Below are 20,243 nucleotides of genomic sequence, written 5' to 3' on the forward strand. Positions count from 1 at the left end.
TCATTAAAAAAATGAATCACTTGAATCAGAAATTTGTGTTCCGTTAAAGTGTGTATTTAACCTCCATGAGATTCAAATACTTTTTTCTGGTAATGGCCTTGATTTTTAACATCTGTTCAATTGAAAAGTTAAGGTAAAAAATAAACACATATATTAACATGGAGTTGCCCCCCCCTTCAGCCTTCAGTTTTCCGAGACTAGGTTGGGTTGCACTAGGTTTTGAGGCCAGTGTAGCTCCTGTTTCTCCTGCTGTCAGAAACAAATCACAAAAAAACAGCCCAGACCATTACTCCTCCTCAACTAAACTTTACAGTTGGCACTATGAATTCAGGCAGTAGTGTTCTCCTGGCATCTGCAAAACCCAGATTTGACGGACTGGCTGCCAGATGGTAGTGTGTTACCTCACTCCAGAGTTTCCACTGCTCAAGAGTCTAAAAGCAGAGTGCTTTACATCACTTCATCCAACACTTGCCATTATAATCTTAGGCTTGTGTGTGGTTGCTTGGCTATTGAAACCCAATCCATGAAGCTCCCATGCTTGCAATGGCAATTTGGATCTCAGCAGTAAGTGCTGGAACTGAGGACAGATAATTTTCATGTGGACTCTGGCCACATTCTGTGAGCTCCTAGACACTTAGGCCTGTTACAATTATTACATAATCACCTAATCACAATTATTTGAACTAACTGCAGTTATTTTCCACAGCTGTTATGTTTCACAATTGTATGTTATCTCAACAAACAGAATGTGAAAAAGCATAAAGTGCCTTTACTGAGACACATCTTAAGTCTTATACAATCAACAAAAACATCTGACTGGTGCTATAACACCTTTCGGGGGCAGCGGAGAGTAATGTTTGTTTATTTGAGTTTGAGCTGTGTCTATCATCAGCTGGTAGCTACAAAGTATAGACAGCTCAGAAGCAAGACAGCTAATTGGCCAATCTGTCTGCTTTAGGCTTATACTTTAACACCTTTGCAAAAAGAACAAAAATTGACTGCCAATAAAGTAGTATGTTTCTCAATATTTGATAAAATTGGGCCACACACAATTAGAAATGACAATTTTTTTGGGGGGGGGTACAATTTAAAAAAGATGTAAGATGGAGACAGCAAACTTATACTTTAAATTTTAAAATGTTTCTCAACAATCCTCAAACCTGTTTGAGAATAACAGTAAGCTTCACCCAGTACTGTCATTTCACAGACAAAAGCATGGAACAAGATTATATTAAATAAGTAATAATAGAAGGACCTAGTTAGATTAGTAAATTAGATTTATCTTTGGGCATTATAAAATTATAACAGTTTGTAAGACATGCCTTACGTAAAGGGTTTTACAATAAGCATCAGGTACTATAACTGCTTACACCACCTGATATTTCCATTCTATTTTAAATTTGACTGGCATGATCTTGGAGAATTGTTTTAACCTTTGACTTTGATTTCAATTTCACACATCTTTTCAAAATATAGCATAGTTATATATTATATATAATAATAATAATAATAATAATAAGATATAGTTTTCAAACTTCTCCTAATGTCAGCACCTTTAGACACACAAACCTGAAAGAACTTTGATTTCAGTTCCAATTTTCTGATTATTTTTGGGAAGCAGTAATGGTTTCATGATTTTTTTTCGATTACAAAATTGATTAGCTCTGACAGACAATTCAGAGTATGTGTGTAACCAGCTAATCAGCTAATATCCTTTCTAACAGAGTCCACATAGAGACAAGTATAATCAGATCAGTATAGCAGTTGGGATCCTTTACCCCAGTTCAGTAGTAGGAATCGGTATTTCTGTGATGTTTGATTTTTGATGCCATTACTCTATTAATATTCAACAAAAATACATTTTTGTGTTGTATTCCTTGCCAAACAGGACAGCTATGGCAGATGCCTTGTCATTTCATGGTATCTTGGCCACCATTTCAGTTTCGTTTGGTTCAGGTGCAGGCTGCTGTCCACATAAGCACCACTACTGAGAGTTGAAAGATTTTTTGTTACCAAAAAGATTATAATTAAGTGCATTTCAGTTGAGCAGCTCACTAATTGCATGTTTTTATGGCTAAAGTAGATTCCCTATTCTCCATCGTACAACTGCCACGTCACAAACTTATTCCAGCTTTAGAACACAAAAACATACTGGAAGGAGGAATCAGCAGAAAACAGGTAGGAGAGACTAAAAGAAAGAGATGGTTCAGTGTATGTGCTACCCTCTTTTCATTGTACAGAATTTCTTTGAGCCAGCGCAGGTCCTGCTGTTTGAAAGGCACAAGGACCATGAGGGTGTCAGGATCATTGTGAATGGCAGGGTAGGAGGATGCTGACTCAGGATAGAAAAGCCGTATGGTGGTCTTATTCCCAACATCTTGTTCATAGCCTCGCACCGGTGCATCATTCATCCTGCAAACACAATAGCAGCAGAAGAGAGAGACAGAGCGGGGTGAGCAAAGTGAGAGAGAAAGAGGGAAAAAAGAAAAAGCGTGAAAAAGAGGGAGATAAATACAGAGCAAGAGAAAAAAAGTAAAAAAGAGAGTCAGAGAGAGAGAGAGTGTGTTAAGTCAAAACTCTTCGGTGAAAGAATATGAAAGGATATTTTTTTAAACAGAAATGCTATTTATTATCTGAAAACAAATGCTGTTTGGCCAATGCACTGAATGGCATCTTCATTAGTGGGAAATGTGGACCATAATATAACAGCAAATGATCAATGAACTCCATGACATTTTTTTCACAGCAAGTTGCTGTTGAAAAATCACATAGGTGCACTTACGAAAACAGAAAACTTTGTCAAACTACTGGTAAAATGCTTAGTGCAAAAACTCACCGAAAATCTAAAAACAAACAAATAAAAATCTGAAAAGTAAAAGAAAAATTACAAATAAATATATATTTTTTTTGAGTACATGATTAACAGGGAAACAAAATAAGTGATGCATGAATCAAGGCGCAGCAGTGACCCCAATACACTACTGTTCAAAAGGTAGAGGTCACGCTTCATTTTTCAGTGTCAGGAAAAAAGGGCAGGAAACATATATTCTGTCAGGAAAAAGTGTAACACTTACCCCACCTTTTGTTCAGTTAAAGCATGATATCACAGGCCATGTGCAAGGCCTTTATTAGGTGTGAAAGACAACACAATTATAATGAATAATTAAATTAATAAATTCATAGAATTTTCATTCACAGCGTCCACCCTTAATAACAACTTCAAATATTTTTGGGAGACCTGCTTTCAGTTTTTCAAAGAAATCAGGGCTTTTTTTTCCCCCCATATCTCCCAAGTTCAGTCTTAGGAGTTGGTTACAATTTCTGCTTCTCATCTAGTAATCCCTATCAATAGTCTTGAGGTCTGGGGTCTAGGATGGCCAGTTCACTGTTCTGAGAACACCAGCTGTTTCTTTGCAAATCATCTTTTTTTTGTTGCTTTCACTTAGTCACTAATGGCTTCTTGACAACTGCATTTTGTCAGACCCCTGGGTTGTCTTCTCACAGTGAAAGGATATACATAAACACCTCCAGATTTTCTGACTTGAAGCAAGAGTGGAGCCTGATTTTCTCAGATGAAAGTTTTAAGTAATGTATATCTGTTACAGTTTGGATAGTTTACAAGTCCCATTTTCTCTATATTTTTTAATTTTTTAAGTTTTGGAAACTCCTGTTTATTTGCTTATTTTCTTTCCCTTATAGCCTTCCAGTTGCAAGTGGATATTATATCAAATGATGTGCACATGCATCACCTAAAGGCCCTTTTATAAGCAAGGAAACAAATTAAAATGCACACACTGATGACAGGAAAAATCTGATTCAATGAGCATGACCAGAAATCAAGTGACCGCTAATCTATTTTGATAAATTTGAAACTAGTTTACAGTGTATTTCCATTATATCAGAGATGAGAACAGCATATAGTACAATAATACATAAATTGGGTAACACTATAGGGCTGCGACTTTTAAAAGGCTACATGACGACCTTTCATGACAACTGACATAAACCTACATACACAAAGGTTTTTTCCAACATACTTCAGTTGTCATAAGGGCTGCTTTTGTCAACTTGCATGTCAAGCTGACATAACACCTTTCAAGTACCATAGATTTTTTACTGACCTTATGGAGTAACATGATAGCAGACTATGTAACTGAAGTATCAATGAGGACTGAAAACAACAAATTGTGTTGTTGGCAGCAGCATAATGGGATGTGGCAGCTGACAGGTAAAGGGGCTGTTTTCATGGTCATGTGCTAGAGCTTTTTCCACCACATTAGGGTCAGCTGAGATTTATTTGATAAAAAAAGAGGCTCTTATAGCCAGTAGGGGAGAGACTACTTTGCTGCATGAGAGGATCTGCTTATTGCATTTACACTGGTCTCTGTGTGTGTTCCTGGGTGTTTGGTTTGCCAGGCACATTTACAGCATTTAGCAGATGCTCTTATCCAAAGCAACTTAAAAAAGTGCCAAAAAGGGAAGAATCCTCTGGATTTTGTACATTAGAAACCTGCATAACCGAGTTAGGTTCGCAATATGAGCTGAGAACGATAACTGGCCATCCAGAATTACATCAAGACTTCTTGCATCTTCAGAGGGAACGATCAGAGAGTTATCGAATGAGATGGCACAGTTACACAGTTTAAATGATGAGCAGAGAAGCAGTAAACCTTCTAGCAGAGAATGCAGTAAACCGGCATGCACTCTACTACTTGTTGCCTTGACCCTACTCTCTCTTGCATCCACTGATGTCATTTTTTTGTTTAATTATTTAATTCTAAGTTCTGCTATTCTGCTTGCCATTGTCTGCTGTTCAACTAGGTCATTATCATGGCAGCAACTGCAAAAAAGTCAATTCATGAATTTTCAAAACTTATGAATATTTCACAAGAGTTGCATTTTATTTGTCAACTTCATGAACAAAACATAACATCAGTGTAGGCTGACCTGGCCAGCCAATAGCTAACATCCTCTTCCAAAAACATCCAGTAACATGCTTTAAGTTAAAATCAGTAAGTTTCAGTTGATCCTGTTTCAGTTACAGCTGCCAAGAAATTAATATGCCCCACCATTAGCTTTGCGCTAACACAACAGTAGAAAGTCTGTGCTAGCAGAAATTAACATCGTGCTAGCAGTGTTAATTAAATGAAGAAAGGCTACTTAAAACATTGGTCAGTATGAAATTTCTGATTAACATATGGCCATATTTGGAATGTATCTGGGTCAGAAAATGGCATACACTGGCCAGTGTATGTTGTGCTGTATGCAATTAAGTCAAATGTCTCAGCAGAGACACAGCTAATGTCCAAAACTGTATGCACTGTGTACTAACCACATACAAAACTAGTGAGTAAACTGACTCATGATAAGTAGAGTTTGCTACACAGGGCCAGCTCTGGCATTTTAGGGGCCCTAAGCACGATTTTTTTTGGGACCTGCTCACATCTTATTAACTCAATTTTGGAAAAGTTGAGACATTTTGTTCATGGTAACGCTGTGGAGTCAGTGAGAAGCACCAAGTTTTTGGGAGTGCACATCACGGACGTCCTGACATGGACATGGACAGAATACTCCCTCTAACAACACACAACACACTGGACTATCAGGACTGTCAAAACCCTGAACATGCACACAAACTGTCTGAACCTTTTCTTAGAACTCTGTCCTCTAAAAATGCAGCTATTTTTTTCTGTGCAATATTTACAATGTTCTCATCACTTGAACACTATCACGATTCACCAGTGTCAAGTTTACATTTCCTGTTATACTGCGCAATACTACACTGAGAACAATGTGCAATATTTTTTCCATACAACGTGCAATATTTGAATGTTTTATGTCTGTCTATACTGTCTAGTATGTCTATGTGGAGTTGCCTTTTATGTTATATTTGTGTATATTTTTGCACATCGGAGTTGGAGAAACACAATCTTATTCAGCTGTTCACTGCTTGTTGTATAGTATGACAAAGTTCACTTTGACTTGACTTTGACTAGTATAAAGAAATGAATTTTAATGTTTTGCCTTGATTGTATTTTGTAAATATAAACAAATTTTGAGTTTGATGCCTGCAACACATTGTCGCACTTTCAGGTCTCTACTCTGCCTGTCAACCCCACTCACTACAACTCCCATAATTCTCTGGACTCTCATGTCACAGACTCAACCAATCACGAGCACTTACCCAGAATCACGTTACTGGGTTTCCCATCTGATATATAAACCTGTCTGTTTGTTACACTCATTGCGAAGAATTGCCAACCCTGTTAGTTGCATACCGAGCATGCTTTTCCTGATTGATCTTTCCGTGTTTTAATTTTTCTCTCGTTATTGTTTCTCGTTTTTGGATTCCCCTTTTGTACTGTTGTTTCAGCTTTTTTCTACTTTGGCTTTGACCCTAACATGCTTTTGGATTCGCTCTTACTCTATCACTCATGTATGTCTTTTTGTTACCTATGGTTTTGCTCTGGGCTGGCTTTGACATTGTTCGTGTTAACTCACTCCTCTGGCATTTAACATCTGCGAGCATCTGGTTTGTTTACCAAACATTACACATACTCCAAAAAGTTGGGACAGGGGCAAAATAAGAGTAAAGTTTATATAATATTCAAGTTACACTGTTTTAAAACATTCTACAATAAGCAGGTGAATTGATAACAAGTGAGGGTATCATGATTGGGTATTAAAGGAGCATCCAAAAAAGGATCAGTCTTTGCAAGCGAAGATGGGTCATGGCTCTTCATGACTTCATGCAAGAACTGTCAAACAGTTCAGAAAGAACATTCCTCAATGCAAGATTGCAAAGAATTTAGGTCTTTCACTGTCTACTATCTAGAGAATCAGGAGAAATCTCAGCCTGTGTAGGGCAAAGCCAGAAGCCACTGTTGAACGTGCATGACCTCCGAGCCCTCAGATGGTATTGCGTGAAAAACTGTCGTATTAAATATAGCTATAAGGGCTTAGGATTACTTTACTTAACACAGTCTGCTGCTGCATCAAAAAATGCAACTCTTTTATGCAAGGAGAAAGCCATATATCAATTCTAAATAGAAACACTGCCATGTTCTCTGGGCCCAAACTCATCTCAATTGTGTGTTGTGGTCAGATGAGTCTATGTTTCAGATTATTTTTTGAAAAAAATGGATGTTTATCAGCGAAAGGTAAAAAAAAAGCCAACATCTGTCATGTTATGAGGCTGCATCAGTGCCCATGGAATAGGTGACTTGCATATGTGTGACTAATGCAGAGGCAAAGACCTATGCTGCCATTAAGATGATGCCTTTTCCTGGGAAGTCATGTTGTAGCACGTGCAGAATGCCAGGCCTCATTCTGCAAGTGCTACAACAGCATGGTTTTATAGACACAGAATGTCTGTCTCCTATTGAAAATGTATGCCACATCATGAAGAGGAGAATCAGACAGTGATGACCACAGACTGTTGAGCAGCTGCAGTCTTGTATCAAAAAAGAATGGGCAAAAATTCCATTTGCAACACTGCAACAATTAATATCCTTGGAGGCAGTCATGGGCTGGAGGTCAGGGAACCAGTACATGACTGAGGTGCCCTTGAGCAAGGTAGCTACCCCCAACTGCTCCCTGGGAGCCGTGGATAGGGCTGCCCACCGCTCCGGCCAAGTGTGCTTACTGCCCCCTAGTTCACTAATGTGTATGTGGTGTTCCACTGCACGGATGGGTTAGATTGCAGAGGTGAAATTTCCCCATTGTGGGACTAACAGGGTCACTTAATCTTAATCCTCAATTCTCAAACAATTAAGAAGTATACTTAAAAGGAAAAGTGACAAACATGTCTCTGTCTCAACTTTTTTGAGTTTTTATATTTATAAAATACAATTAACTTGGTCAATAAAAACACTGAAAATCTTTTCTTTGTACTTTTATCAGTCAACTCTATCTAGATCACTGTACCGATGCCAGCAAACTTCCATTGAAGCGTCCACTTCAAAACATGTTTTATACCATTTTTATACAAAATATATATCATTTTTATGCATGAAATCGTTCTTAATATAGTGATGCACTATACTGTCAAAAAGCTTGAAATCACTGCATCCAATTCACACAATTTTATGATCCATTATTCACCTCAGTAATGATTAACACATTTGCAAGCACTGAAAATCTGAGGGTCCTTACCATCAAAGCCTTGCCGCTTTCCACAGAGGCATCATAATCCAAAACGTGCGGTCTTAACATGGCAGGAGTCAGAAATCGGTTGAGAGATCTATAAGTCAGGCGGAAATAAACTTTTCTGTCTAGTCTCTGTTATTCTGTGCCAGTAATTCATACATCATTATTATATACATCATTATTCTGACGGTTGGGAAACCAACTTGAGTGTTACCTTTCAAATGAGACCACGACTGTAGCCTAAAGTATGTGGAAACAATAATCCTTTTACTTTGCATAGGCTGTTTCAGGCAAAAATAGGGCAACAATTAACAGTTTAAATTAAGGTTCAAAAGAATTAACAAATCAGAGATTCTTGTTTTTATTGCATTTTACAAAATGACTTCCATGAAAATTGGGTTTGTAATAAAAATGAATCCCACAAGCTGTTTAAATTATATAAATACATAACTAATTTGTGGCTAATTTGTGTATTTGTGTGCTAATTATTGGATGCTTGTTTGGGGTTCTCATAAGTAATAATTTAAATGACAGAAAACCTTCTTGGCATTCTCGATCTAGGGGTCTGTCGCACTCACTGTTGGTTTTACCCTTATAAATACTTTATGTTCTACATATTTAGTTAGTATGATTTCTTTTTCCTTCTCTGGCATCTCCTTCTCAGGTTCTTCATGATTGGATTTTTGCCATAAACATCACGCTTTCATGTGCATGCGCACAAGGATTAAGCAAGGAAAATAAGCCTTAGTATTTAAACCTGGATAAATCACAGCCTGAGTATCTAAATCTGGACTAAGAGAGAAAATTGTTGTAAAATGAGTTAACTGTGGCTGTGTGAAGCTGAAACTTGATCAGAAACCTGTCTAAATTCAATGTGCTTCGTTGGACAGACTCCACATCTACTGTTTGGTGTTCATCTACGAGCCAAAACAAATGGCAAAACATTAACACCATAAAAAAGACATACCTTTATCCTTAGGTCTGTTCTCTTCATTTCTCAGTGTTCAAACAGCATTCAAATTCAGTGCTCCTTTAATGCCTTATAAGTTGCTCTGTATAAGCATAAGCTAGTTTTGAATGTAAGAAAACTAAATTCATGCTGTTTTTCAGAACCCCCAATATTGCTTTTAACACTGTGAATCTCAACACCTTGTCAGGATTCCGTATTGACTGATTGATCCTGTAAACGGATGTGAACGGTCAAAAAAAGCTCAGGTACTTGTACAATATAAGACGTGTTTCCCAATGCATACTAGAAAAAGGACTGTAGTGACCACCTTATTATCCATCCTAGACTACGGTGAACTATAGACATGCATCTCACAGAAGACTTACAGCACTAGATTTAAACTATCACTCTGCTATCAAATATTGATTCATTACTGGAGACCCTTACAACACTCATTACTGCACACTGCATGAAAGTTGGTTAGTTCTCTCCAGCGGCAGGAAACTAAATCAGGCTCACTCTAGTGGCTGGATCACCTGTCAAGGTCCTAGAATATTTACTGAATTAGGAAAGTGTTTTTTGCTATAGTGTACCAGTGAACTGAAATACATTACAGGAAACTCTACAGCTCCAATTGCTGTTGACTAAAATCGACGACCAAATTAGTTGGCAACTAATTTAGTAGTCGATTAGTTGGTGATGTCATTAGGCGTCTTTCTCACGCTCACTAGGAACGTTTTGACATTACCGCTCACTGAAGAATTAACAACAGCGCGATGGCAGCCTCAAGAACAAAGTCCTCAAAAGTGTGGGAGCTATACTCAGAAAAAAGGTTGTCAGTTGTGCTGTTTGTAAAGCCGACCTTGGCTGGCACAAGAGCACATCCTCCCTGCTGGAGCATCTGAAGAGGAAACTCGGCTCACTGGATGAAGATGATTCATCTCGGTATGATACGCTGCCTCCCAAATCGAATAGTACCACACTAAATAGTTTGTAAAAATAGCGCATATACCATTAGAGGTACACTTGTTAGTGTTGTATGTGAAGTACAGAGCTGTGTGGTTTGGGACGCTGTGCTAGCGAGCTAGTTAGCTAATGTTAACACTGAATTCCGTCCTACTTCATGTTATGAACCGAGCTGTAACATTTTCTATTTCGAAATGCATTTTTTGGGAATTGTTAATGGAGTTGGAACAGAGAACCAAGTAACTATTATTGTTATTATTCACAGTGACTCTGTTCCCTTTCCAGATATCGTTTACAGTTTTAAACACTGCATCGTCGCCTTAACGCCAAGGCCGCCGGTGCGTTCAGATTCAGCGAACATAGGAGAGCAACTGCAGTTTTCTGTTCTCCACAAACGTTTGGCTACACTCGCTAACAGTTTAGGTAGCTAGACAAAGGGATACCGTTGAAATGAAATGTTTTCACAAAATCGTTAATTTAACTGTTCATAGAGAAGTTTGCCACAAACATTCGTCACTTTCCCATCCGCTCTATCAGAGCGCGTCTTCTCTGCAGCAGAATATCCGCTCTCAGAGGAGAGCGCCTCTCTCACAGGAGCACGGAGAGAGGCTGACTTATCTCCATTTCAGTAAACTGTGACTGTAGAATTTAGTTGCAGCAAAGCGTAGACAGACAGACACAAAGCACAGACTGCACTGTTTAAATTTAACATTTAAATTTAGATTGATTTTATCTGATTTATCTGAGTTTTGTTATATTTTATTGCTGCTACTTTGCAAATCTTTGGTTAGAAATTTTGACAGGAAAAATACATTGGAGTTTTATTTTTTAAATTTTGTATTAGCAAAAAAGTTAATTAAAACAGTGATTTCTTAAATGTTATTCGTCTATACTGTCATCATTGTTAGTTAGTAAATGCATAAAACAACCTGAAACTGAATTCAAAACCTAATAGCTACATAAAAGGTATTTGGTAATGTAGTGATTCATAATCAGATTAATCGATTATTCGTTTCAGTAATCGATAGATTATTCGACTACCAAATTAGTCGTTTGTTGCACCCCTATTGTCTATTATTGTAGTTTTTTACTTTTCTGTTTTCATTACTTATTTTACTGTTTTAGCTCTATTTCTATTTAAGATTTTATTTATTTATTCTATAATTTTTGTTATTCATAAACTGTTTATTGAAATTTAACTGATTAAATATAATTTTCACGTTTTCAATCCCTGATTTAACTTAATTGGAAACACTAAATGAGAGTCACCCTCAATGTACATCTAAATTGAAATTAAGGTTGATTAAATAATTTTAGGTAAAGTTAAAGTCAATTTTACTTACTTAACAGTCAAAGAAAATAAAATATACATAACCCTGTCAATACAGTGTCACTGCCATAAGCCATAAAGATTCTTAAAAATCTTCTAAGCATAAGTATGACTCACTTTGCTAAAGGGCAAGAGAAAATAGACACAATATAACAGTTAATTTCCATTTCAATGTCAAAATATCTTTATAATCCTCAACACTACATTGCTACAAAGTCAACTGTCATAACATGCTGTGTAATTTCAAACCAGAAAGAATTATGACTTTATAAGAATGAGTTATTAACCCTTCATAGTAACTAAGGCATGTCACATTGCAGTACACAGATATTCTTTAATGCCATTACTTTTACTTCATAGTATTTGCTTGTAAGAAAATCTGTTTGGGGTGTTGCAAAAATATGTAGCGCCTAGGCATTGCAGTAATGTTGATGTTACCACGATGGTAAATGATCCTCTTTACCTGATTACTATGTCATATTTGTTAATGGTGGTCCCCAGGGAGCTGTTTTTGATTGCAAAGCCATTTCCGATGACCACACATGTTCTGCAGTCTAGACTGGAAACACATAAAAAGTCCATATTAAGTAATGAGATCCTGTACCCTTTTAAAATTTTTCACTGAGTTTAAAACAAATGTTTAGGTCTTAAAATCCCCAAAAATAAATCTTACCTCTCTATGACTGTGGGCAATCTATAATTGCCAATTTTGTAGTTGGCCAAAATTTTCAGGAGTAGTAACTCTATTAAAAAAATAAAACACACCCGAATTAAACAGAAAATAACTTATCATAACTGGCAAATATGCATTAAAATATAAAAATACACTCAATCAACGAAGTGCACTACCAAAAAAAAAGTCTATCATATCAAAGAGGCCAATGGCACCATTCATGGTTACTACTTCTGTACTGACCAGAAAATGCAAAATTTGAACAAGATGACCTTCTTATAAATGTAAATAAATGCTATTATGCATTAAAAGTAAAGCCTGGTGCGACCCAAATTACATTTAAATGTTCTACATTTAAAATAAACTCAGATAAAAGGATATACCATACCACTTCCTTTAATACCATAAGGCAGGGACAGTGCTGACTGGTGTTCTTTCCAGAAAAAATCCTTCAGCTTCAGAAACAGCTCTGTTTTTCTGCTAATGCTGTTTCAACACAACAAATAACATGTCAACATCTCTTTCTCATTCTGCAGCAGCATTTCATAACAAAAAAATTTAAAAAGCAGGAAAGAGGACTTGATAACCTGTATCATAACTTTATGCGTGAGCAAATGTTCACAATATTTTATTATGTAACATTATAACAACACATTGTGGTCATTTTCTAAGTAAAATTAATCACCACCTCTGCATGAACTTAAATATGATAGATTTCTGCTAATTTTAATACATAATTATTTATTTGCAGAATGTAAGATCATCATCATCATCATCATCATCATCATCATCATCATTAACTGCTTAGTCCAGATAGGGTCGCGGTAGCAGTTGGGAGAGCAGAGAACCCAGACGACCCTGTCCACCGCAACTTCCTCCAGCTCATTCCCGGAGAGCCCAAGCTGCTCCCAGGCCAACTTGGAGATATAATCCCTCCAGTGGGTCCTAGGATACCGGTCTTGTTCCGGTAGGCAGTGCCTGGTACACCCCTACCGGGAGGCATCCAGGGGGCATCCAGATCAGACGCCTGAACCACCTCAGCTGGCTCCTCTCAATGCGGAGGAGTAGCGGCTCTACTCTGAGCTCCTCCCGGATGGCCGAGCTCCTCATCCTATCAAATAGAGTGTAGCCCGCCACCCTGCGAAGAAAGCTCATTTACGCCGCTTGTATTCGCGATCTCATTCTTTCGGTCATAACCCACAGCTCATGACCATAAGTGAGGGTCGGGATGTAGACCAATCAGTAAACACTACTACAGTCCGGTACAGCGACCGCATTACTGCTGCCGCCTGTCCCAGCCTGGGGTCGATCTCACGATCCCTCTTTCCATCACTCATGAACAAGACCCCGAGATACTTAAACTCCTCCACCTGGGGCAAGTCCTTTCCCCTTACATGGAGTGGGCAAGCAATCCTTTTCCGGGCTAAGACTATGGACTCAGACTTGGAGGTGCTGATCCGCATACCAACCGCTTCACACTCAGCTGCAAACCGCTCCAGTGCGCGCTGGAGGCATCCATGTGATTCAGCCAAAAGAACAACATCGTCTGCAAATAGCAGAGATGCCACCCTCCAGCCTCCACACATAATGCCCTCCTGACCCTCCTGACCATCCTCCTACCCTCACAACCCTGGAGGCATCCAATGCTAACACTGAAAGAGTCAGACTTAATGCTGAGTATGCGAACACAGCTCTCCCTCCGGGCGTACAGAGATTGAATGGCTCTGAGTAGTAACCCCGGCACCCCATACTCCCGGAGGACCTCCCACAAGGTATCTCAGGGAACACGGTCGTAAGCCTTCTCCAAATCCACGAAACACATGTAGACTGGGTTGGCAAACTCCCATGCCCCCTCAACAATCTGTGAGAGGATGAAAAGCTGGTCCATTGTTCCGCGGCCAGGACGGAATCCGCATTGTTTCTCCTCAATCTGAGGTTCAACTATCGGTCGAAGTCTCCTTTCCAGCACCTTGGCATAGACTTTCCCAGGGAGGCTGAGCAGTGTGATACCCCGATAGTTGGCACACACCCTCCGGTCCCCTTTCTTAAAAAATAGGGACCACCACCCCAGTCTGCCAGCCCAAGGGTACTCTTCCCAAGGTCCATGCAATATTGCAGAGGCGTCAGCCCACCCCTGCTGAATACAGCTTGGGCGCAGCCAACCCGACCGCTCCTGAGTCACCGGACAGTTGTCCAGGACCTCCTTGAGGCCGACGAAAGTCTTTTTCCATGGCTTCACCAAACTCCTCCCACGCCCTGGATTTTGCTTCTGCCACCGTTGCAGCTGCCACCTCTTTTGAATGTCGGTACCAATCTGCTGAGTCGGGAGTCCTTCGGGCCATCCAGTCCCTAAAGGCCTCTTTCTTCAACTTGACGGCCTCCACCAGGGGGTTCTTGGGTTACCACCCTGACAGGCACCAACAAGCTTTTGGCCACAGCTACGCCTGGCAGCTCCCACAATTGAGGTTTTGAACAGGGTCCATTCAGACTCTATGTCCCCTACCTCCTCTGGGACATGAGAAAAGCTCTCCCGGAGGTGGGAGTTAAAAATCATTCCGAACAGGGGCCTCCGACAGTCGTTCCCAGCACACCCTTACTATTCGCTTGGGCCTACCGGGTCTGACCATCGGTCTTCCCTGCCATCTGATCCAACTCACCACCAGATGGTGATCAGTTGACAGCTCAGCACCTCTCTTCACCCAAGTGTCCAGAATATATGGTCCCAAGTCAGATGAAACGACAACAAAGTCGATCATTGACCTTTGAACCAAGGAGCTCTGGTACCATGTACACTTATGAGCGTCCTTGTGTTCGAACTTGGTGTTCGTTATGGACAATCCATGCCTGGCACAGAAGTCCAATAACAATTCACCATTCGGGTTTAGATCGGGCAGGCCGTTCTTCCCAATCATGCCTCTCCAGGTCTCCCAGTCATTGCCAACATGAGCATTGAAGTCTCCCAGTAAGACTATGTGAATGTAAGATAATTAACAAACTAAAACATAACAGCATGTGCATAAATCTAGGCACGCTTTTAGCTAGTACTTTGTAAGATCCCCTGTGGCTGAAATCAGTTTCCAAAAGTTTCTTGTAGCCAACTAATAGTGATTTGGTGATTTAGGCGATTATTTCCACTTTTTCTTGCAGACCACCTATAGTTCTGTTATATTCTTGGGCAATTCTGAATGGACAGCATATGTAAGATCTAATCACAGATTTTCAATAATATGCAAAACTGGAAACAATGAAGGACATTTCAAAACATTAATCTTTCATTTCTTGAAGTAGCTCATGGTGGATTTTGAAGCATGTTTTGGATCATTCTCTTGTAATATCTAACCTCTTTTCTTCTTCAGTTTCTCTCTAGCCCCACAGTTTGTGTGCCATTGGCTGCCACATGTCTCCAAAGCATAACAGATTAACCTCCATGCTTAACAACTGGCAACTGATATGCTTCTCTTTTTTTTTTTCCAAACATAACTTTAGTGGCTGTAGCCAAAGGGTTCCATTTTTCAGACCACAGCACTTGATTCCAAAATTCCTCTGGCTATGTTTTGTGTTGTATATTTCAGACACTGACTTTTGAGATGAGATTACAGTTAAAGTTACCTTCTGATGATCCATCCATGTAGACAATGTCTGTGCCACAACACTGCACAGTGGGCAAGTGCATCACTATTTTCATGCCAGGCTAATCAGCTTCTAGGTTCTTGGCAGTAATGTGAGGGCCTTGCACATATAACCAGTTTACAAGCAAATTCCTCAACTTTTCTTGATCTTACAAATCTTGTCTTCATGTCAACATTTCTCCTTAGCTTCTGTTTCTTAATGACGCTTCATTAATGACCAGTGGTGGACAGTAACAAAGTAAATGCAATTCGTTACTGTACGTTTTTTCGTGTATCTGTACTTTACTGAAGTATTTCCATTTTGGGTGACTTTTTACTTTCACTCCACTACATTTCAAAGTCAAATATCTTACTTTTTACTCCACCACCTTATGCAAAGTCTGTCTCTCCTTTTGGCTTATGTGTGTATAAAAATGTAACATTTTTCAAAGTCAAAACAAAAGAAGCGCAAAGCAAGCACACCAATCAGGGTACAGCGCACACTTTGTTTTGAGCTTGTTTTGACCAGCTGGACATACCTACCCAGTGCAAGCATAAAGTTCTACGACGGCGGTTTAGGGCCACTGTTATAAAAATAAAAATAGTAGACTTCGAGAATAAAGTTGTAATATTTCGAGAAAAAAGTTGTGTAAAAACTGTAAAAAACTGTAGGGGGGCTGCCATAACGCGTTGGTGTCTCAGTTGCTGTACTGGCGTGCCGGAGCTCCACACACTCGTCTCTTTGTGGATCAATCATTTTGATTATCATTTTCATTGTCTGTGAAACTTCATGCTCTCTTTGAATGGCACAGAGATGTAGCCCCCGATAGCTGTGTAGGCGACCCTGCCTGTGATTCTCCTTCAACAAAACAGACAGACAGTTTCCTCAGAGTCCATTTGGTTCTTTATTCCAAATAAACAGTTTCCTGCACAGCCGTTTCAGATACTAATAACAGGCTGGTGCTGATGTGCCAGGAGAGACAGGGAGACTGAGTATTTCTTTATGGGTGAAATCGATATGAAAGTATAACTCCACCATCTCCTAAACACCCCTCATTTTAACACGAGGAGGTGCTGCCTTCCTTTTGCAATGCCTTTGGCCACAATATTGTGACCTTTCCTGGTATTACTGCCGCTTTAATGTCGTAATTCTATGACTTTTTTTCTGGAAATATCACAACTTTATTCTCGAAGTCTACTATTTTTATTTTTATTAACAGTGGCCCTAAAACCCCGTCATACGGTTCAACGTCAGTGCAGCAGTGTAAAATTTTGGGAGTGCCTATACTAACATGAATGATGGAACGATATGAAATATGATGGAATATAGAATTATGTACACAAATGCACTTGGGACTGGCATGTGCCGTTTTTCTGAATTTATACAAACACTATTTCATGTTATAGTAAATTACTATATTCCAGCAGATGGAATATAGTAAAGAAAAACTCATTTATGAACCTGTGTTTAAAGCAAGTTTTTATTAAACTTAAACTTGTAACTAAGTTGCAAATAATCTTGACCTGAAACTTTGCTTGTTTGAAAAAAGTTATTTCATAGCCACTTGGTTCTACCTAATTGAATTTGCTAGCCTTTAGTGTTTTGTGCTTATGATAATTTTAATAGACAGTGACAGACTAATTAATGATTTTCTATTAAAAGATTGGTTTACCAAGAGTGACACTAGAGTATTTTCACCTAAAATGAGTTAGTGAAGCAAGAGTCTTGTTACAAAAATGGTAATAGGACATTAAAGTCATTATTAATCTTTTAGTACTTTTACTTTTGATACTTAAGTACATTTGAAGGCAAATACTTTTGCATTTTTACTCAAGTGGAGGTCTAGAGGGAGGACTTTTGCTTTTATTGGAGTAATATTTTACCTTGGGTATCTCTACTTTAACTCAAGTACATGATTTGTGTACTTCGTCCACTACTGTTAATGACAGTGGAGATTACCTGCAGGTACTGTTTGAATATCTCTTACTTTTTAAATTTTCTCTTTTGCTGTAGTGGAACATCCTGAGAGGTTTAAACAGTCATATAATTTATCATGCTCTGAAATTGTCTACACCCGATTTCGATTAAGGCTTAATGAGTCAAATAAGCTCTGAGACCTGACAAAACACTAGTGAATCAACTGAAACGTTGCTCAAACTACCACATTTTATTTTAGTTTTTTCCCAACACATTAAATAAATGGTTATTTAACAAATTATTGTTAAATACTGAAGGCAAAATATCAGTCTCATCATCTAGTTGAATGGAATGTGGAAGTGCAAATTTGGTGTCATTAATTAATCATGTAAATGTACAGGCTTTTTTTTTCACTTCAGTACTACACCCAGTGCACCTTTCTGATTATCTGTAGCTGTCATGGCCAAGATAATTAAACAATTTATAAAGGTTACAGTGCTTTACTTGATCAGGTCTCTTCAGGTCACAAAACTAAACCTTAACACTCATTACGAATGCAGAGATCTATAATGATTATGCAAATCGTAAATGCCCCCCCTTGACTCCTATTTTCCAAATGCTGCCCCTTTCTCCACTACAGCTGTGCATTTACTTTTAGTGAACGCAGCCCTCTATGTGGAAACAAACTGATCAGATGAGATGGTGCAGAGCAGAAACAAAAACATAACAATATGCTTATTGATATAAATGTCATAAACTAAATAACAATTGTTAAATGTTTAACAGTGATAAGGTGAGCACAGTAGGGCTGATTATGCTAGTGCTAGTTTAGCAGTCTAATAACTCAAAATACCACAGAACAGGTTCGATCCTGTCTTTGTCACTTTAACACCCGTCACTTTATTTACCCACTCAGATGTGAGTCTTTATTCTCTAAACTTGCCTCAGTGCAGCATCAGTGAGCTGTAATTGCTTGTGAGGTAATTGCTGAAACTGTTTTAGCCTTCTCGCTAAGGAAGCTAATGAACATAGTGAAGCATGCTTAGCTGACAGATCTACACACAAACACAAAAGGTTTGCTCCCACAGATTCAAGTCTTCATCCTTAAAACATGGGTCAGCAGAGTTTAAGTGAGCTATAATTACCTGTGCTGTGTGTACTATAGCATGCAGTAGAACACTTGCTACTAGGACAGCTTTACACCAAATTTGACAGTGTATTAGTTAGATGTCATAATTTTAATACCAAGATCATCTATCTATCTATTTTAGCTGGGTTTCAGCAATTTGTTTGGGGAATTGTCTCATCTTCCTACTTTTAAACCTCTGAACATTACCGACGGGCTTGTGCTCTTCATCCTCGAGGGACAGCGCTTGGGTGCAGGCCTGGAATTGTTGAAGTAAGCTGGACTTCCCCCAGTGACATTTATTCACCTTAGCTTTGTTAGCTCTTTGGGGAGCGTAGGGAGTAGTCATTTGGATGTAAATCCAGTTTTCGTAGTGTTTGCTACCAGAGGACTTCATAGCTTTGAATAGGCTAAACGCACATAAATTGCTGGCAATGGACCGAGGTAGTAAGATTTGGCTTGTGTGTTAAATAGCACATTGGTTACCTTGCATATGGAGGTGTACCTGTTTGTGGGCCAAGCTAGTACTTTAAAGGTTATTATGGCAGCGATTGATGTGCAAGAATTTTGCATTGGCGACTTTGACCAAAGTGATCTGTGGAAAAAGGCAGAGCTAGTTGCGGTGGCACAGCATCCAAATACAGCAGACAAAGAGGTAACTAATAAATAAATCAGAGATAGTAGAGTACAGAATGGAGAGGTTTACCTGACTGTGTTACGGAGCATAAAAAAAAGCTAAGGGAGCAAGAACAGCAAAAAGAAAGGGAACCTTATCAGGCACGGGTGGAACAAGAACAAATGTCAGTTCAGTTGGAGTTGGAGCAGGAGAAACTTAAAACTACAAATAGTCAGCAGCAGTGGAGGCACAACATGCATTTTGATTTCAATAGTAGTCTAAATCGAGGATGATGTGGGCTTGTTTTTGAATCGTTTGAGAAGATGGCTAAAGAACTGGAATGGTCAGAAGAAAAATGGTCCTGGCTCGTTCAAAGTGTCTTGGTGGGAAAAGATCAGGAGGCGTATGTTATACTAGATGGTAACCAGGTGTTAGGGGGTATAAACCAGCTAGAAAAGCAGTCTTGGCAGCATTTGAGCTGGTGTCAGAGGCTTATCGCCAGAGGTTTAGATCTCTTCACCATAAGCAGTGTGATACATGGATACTGCCTGGCAGCAAGAAGTGGCATTTGATAGGTGGCTAGCAGCCTGCGAAGTATATACTTACTGGGCCCAGATCAGGGTTGCCACCATTTGAGTCCACTACCCTGACAAGTTGTATCCATCTCGTACTGAGGTTTTGTGTCACTATTGTAAGAGGTCTGGCCACATAAAATCAGGTTGTCCAGTTCTTGCTAAAAAGGGAGAAAGCAAGGCCATCACAAGCCTGTGGGTGAAACAGTGGTCCAGTGCCAAATGTATATAAAGAATTTGTATCCTGTGGTACTGTTGCTAACTCCTCAGAACAGGAGGTGGTGCCAGTAACCATATCAGCATCAGATGGTGTTTCAGCTTTAGTAAAGGGTTTGAG

At 39.1% G+C, this 20,243-nt stretch overlaps 1 protein-coding gene across 3 annotated transcripts in view; it reads right to left on the bottom strand.

Moving 5' to 3' along the window:
- Positions 1-20,243, bottom strand: part of st3gal4 (ST3 beta-galactoside alpha-2,3-sialyltransferase 4) — an 80,400-nt gene that overhangs the window by 12,703 nt on the left and 47,454 nt on the right. Inside the window, exons 2-6 of one of the 3 annotated variants that reach the window (XM_036563124.1) lie at positions 19,941-20,067; positions 12,455-12,552; positions 12,067-12,136; positions 11,857-11,952; positions 2,223-2,412 (exon numbers count right to left, since the gene is read on the bottom strand). In XM_036563124.1, coding sequence (XP_036419017.1) covers positions 2,223-2,412; positions 11,857-11,952; positions 12,067-12,136; positions 12,455-12,552; positions 19,941-19,966 — 480 coding nt within the window. In that variant the 5' untranslated portion in view covers positions 19,967-20,067. The remainder of the gene's footprint in view (positions 1-2,222; positions 2,413-11,856; positions 11,953-12,066; positions 12,137-12,454; positions 12,553-19,940; positions 20,068-20,243) is intronic. The other 2 variants (XM_036563122.1, XM_036563121.1) reach the window with 2 other exon arrangements.

The sequence above is a fragment of the Colossoma macropomum genome, unplaced genomic scaffold (genome assembly GCF_904425465.1).
Source record: "Colossoma macropomum unplaced genomic scaffold, Colossoma_macropomum, whole genome shotgun sequence".
In the NCBI taxonomy this organism is placed as follows: Eukaryota; Metazoa; Chordata; class Actinopteri; order Characiformes; family Serrasalmidae; genus Colossoma; species Colossoma macropomum.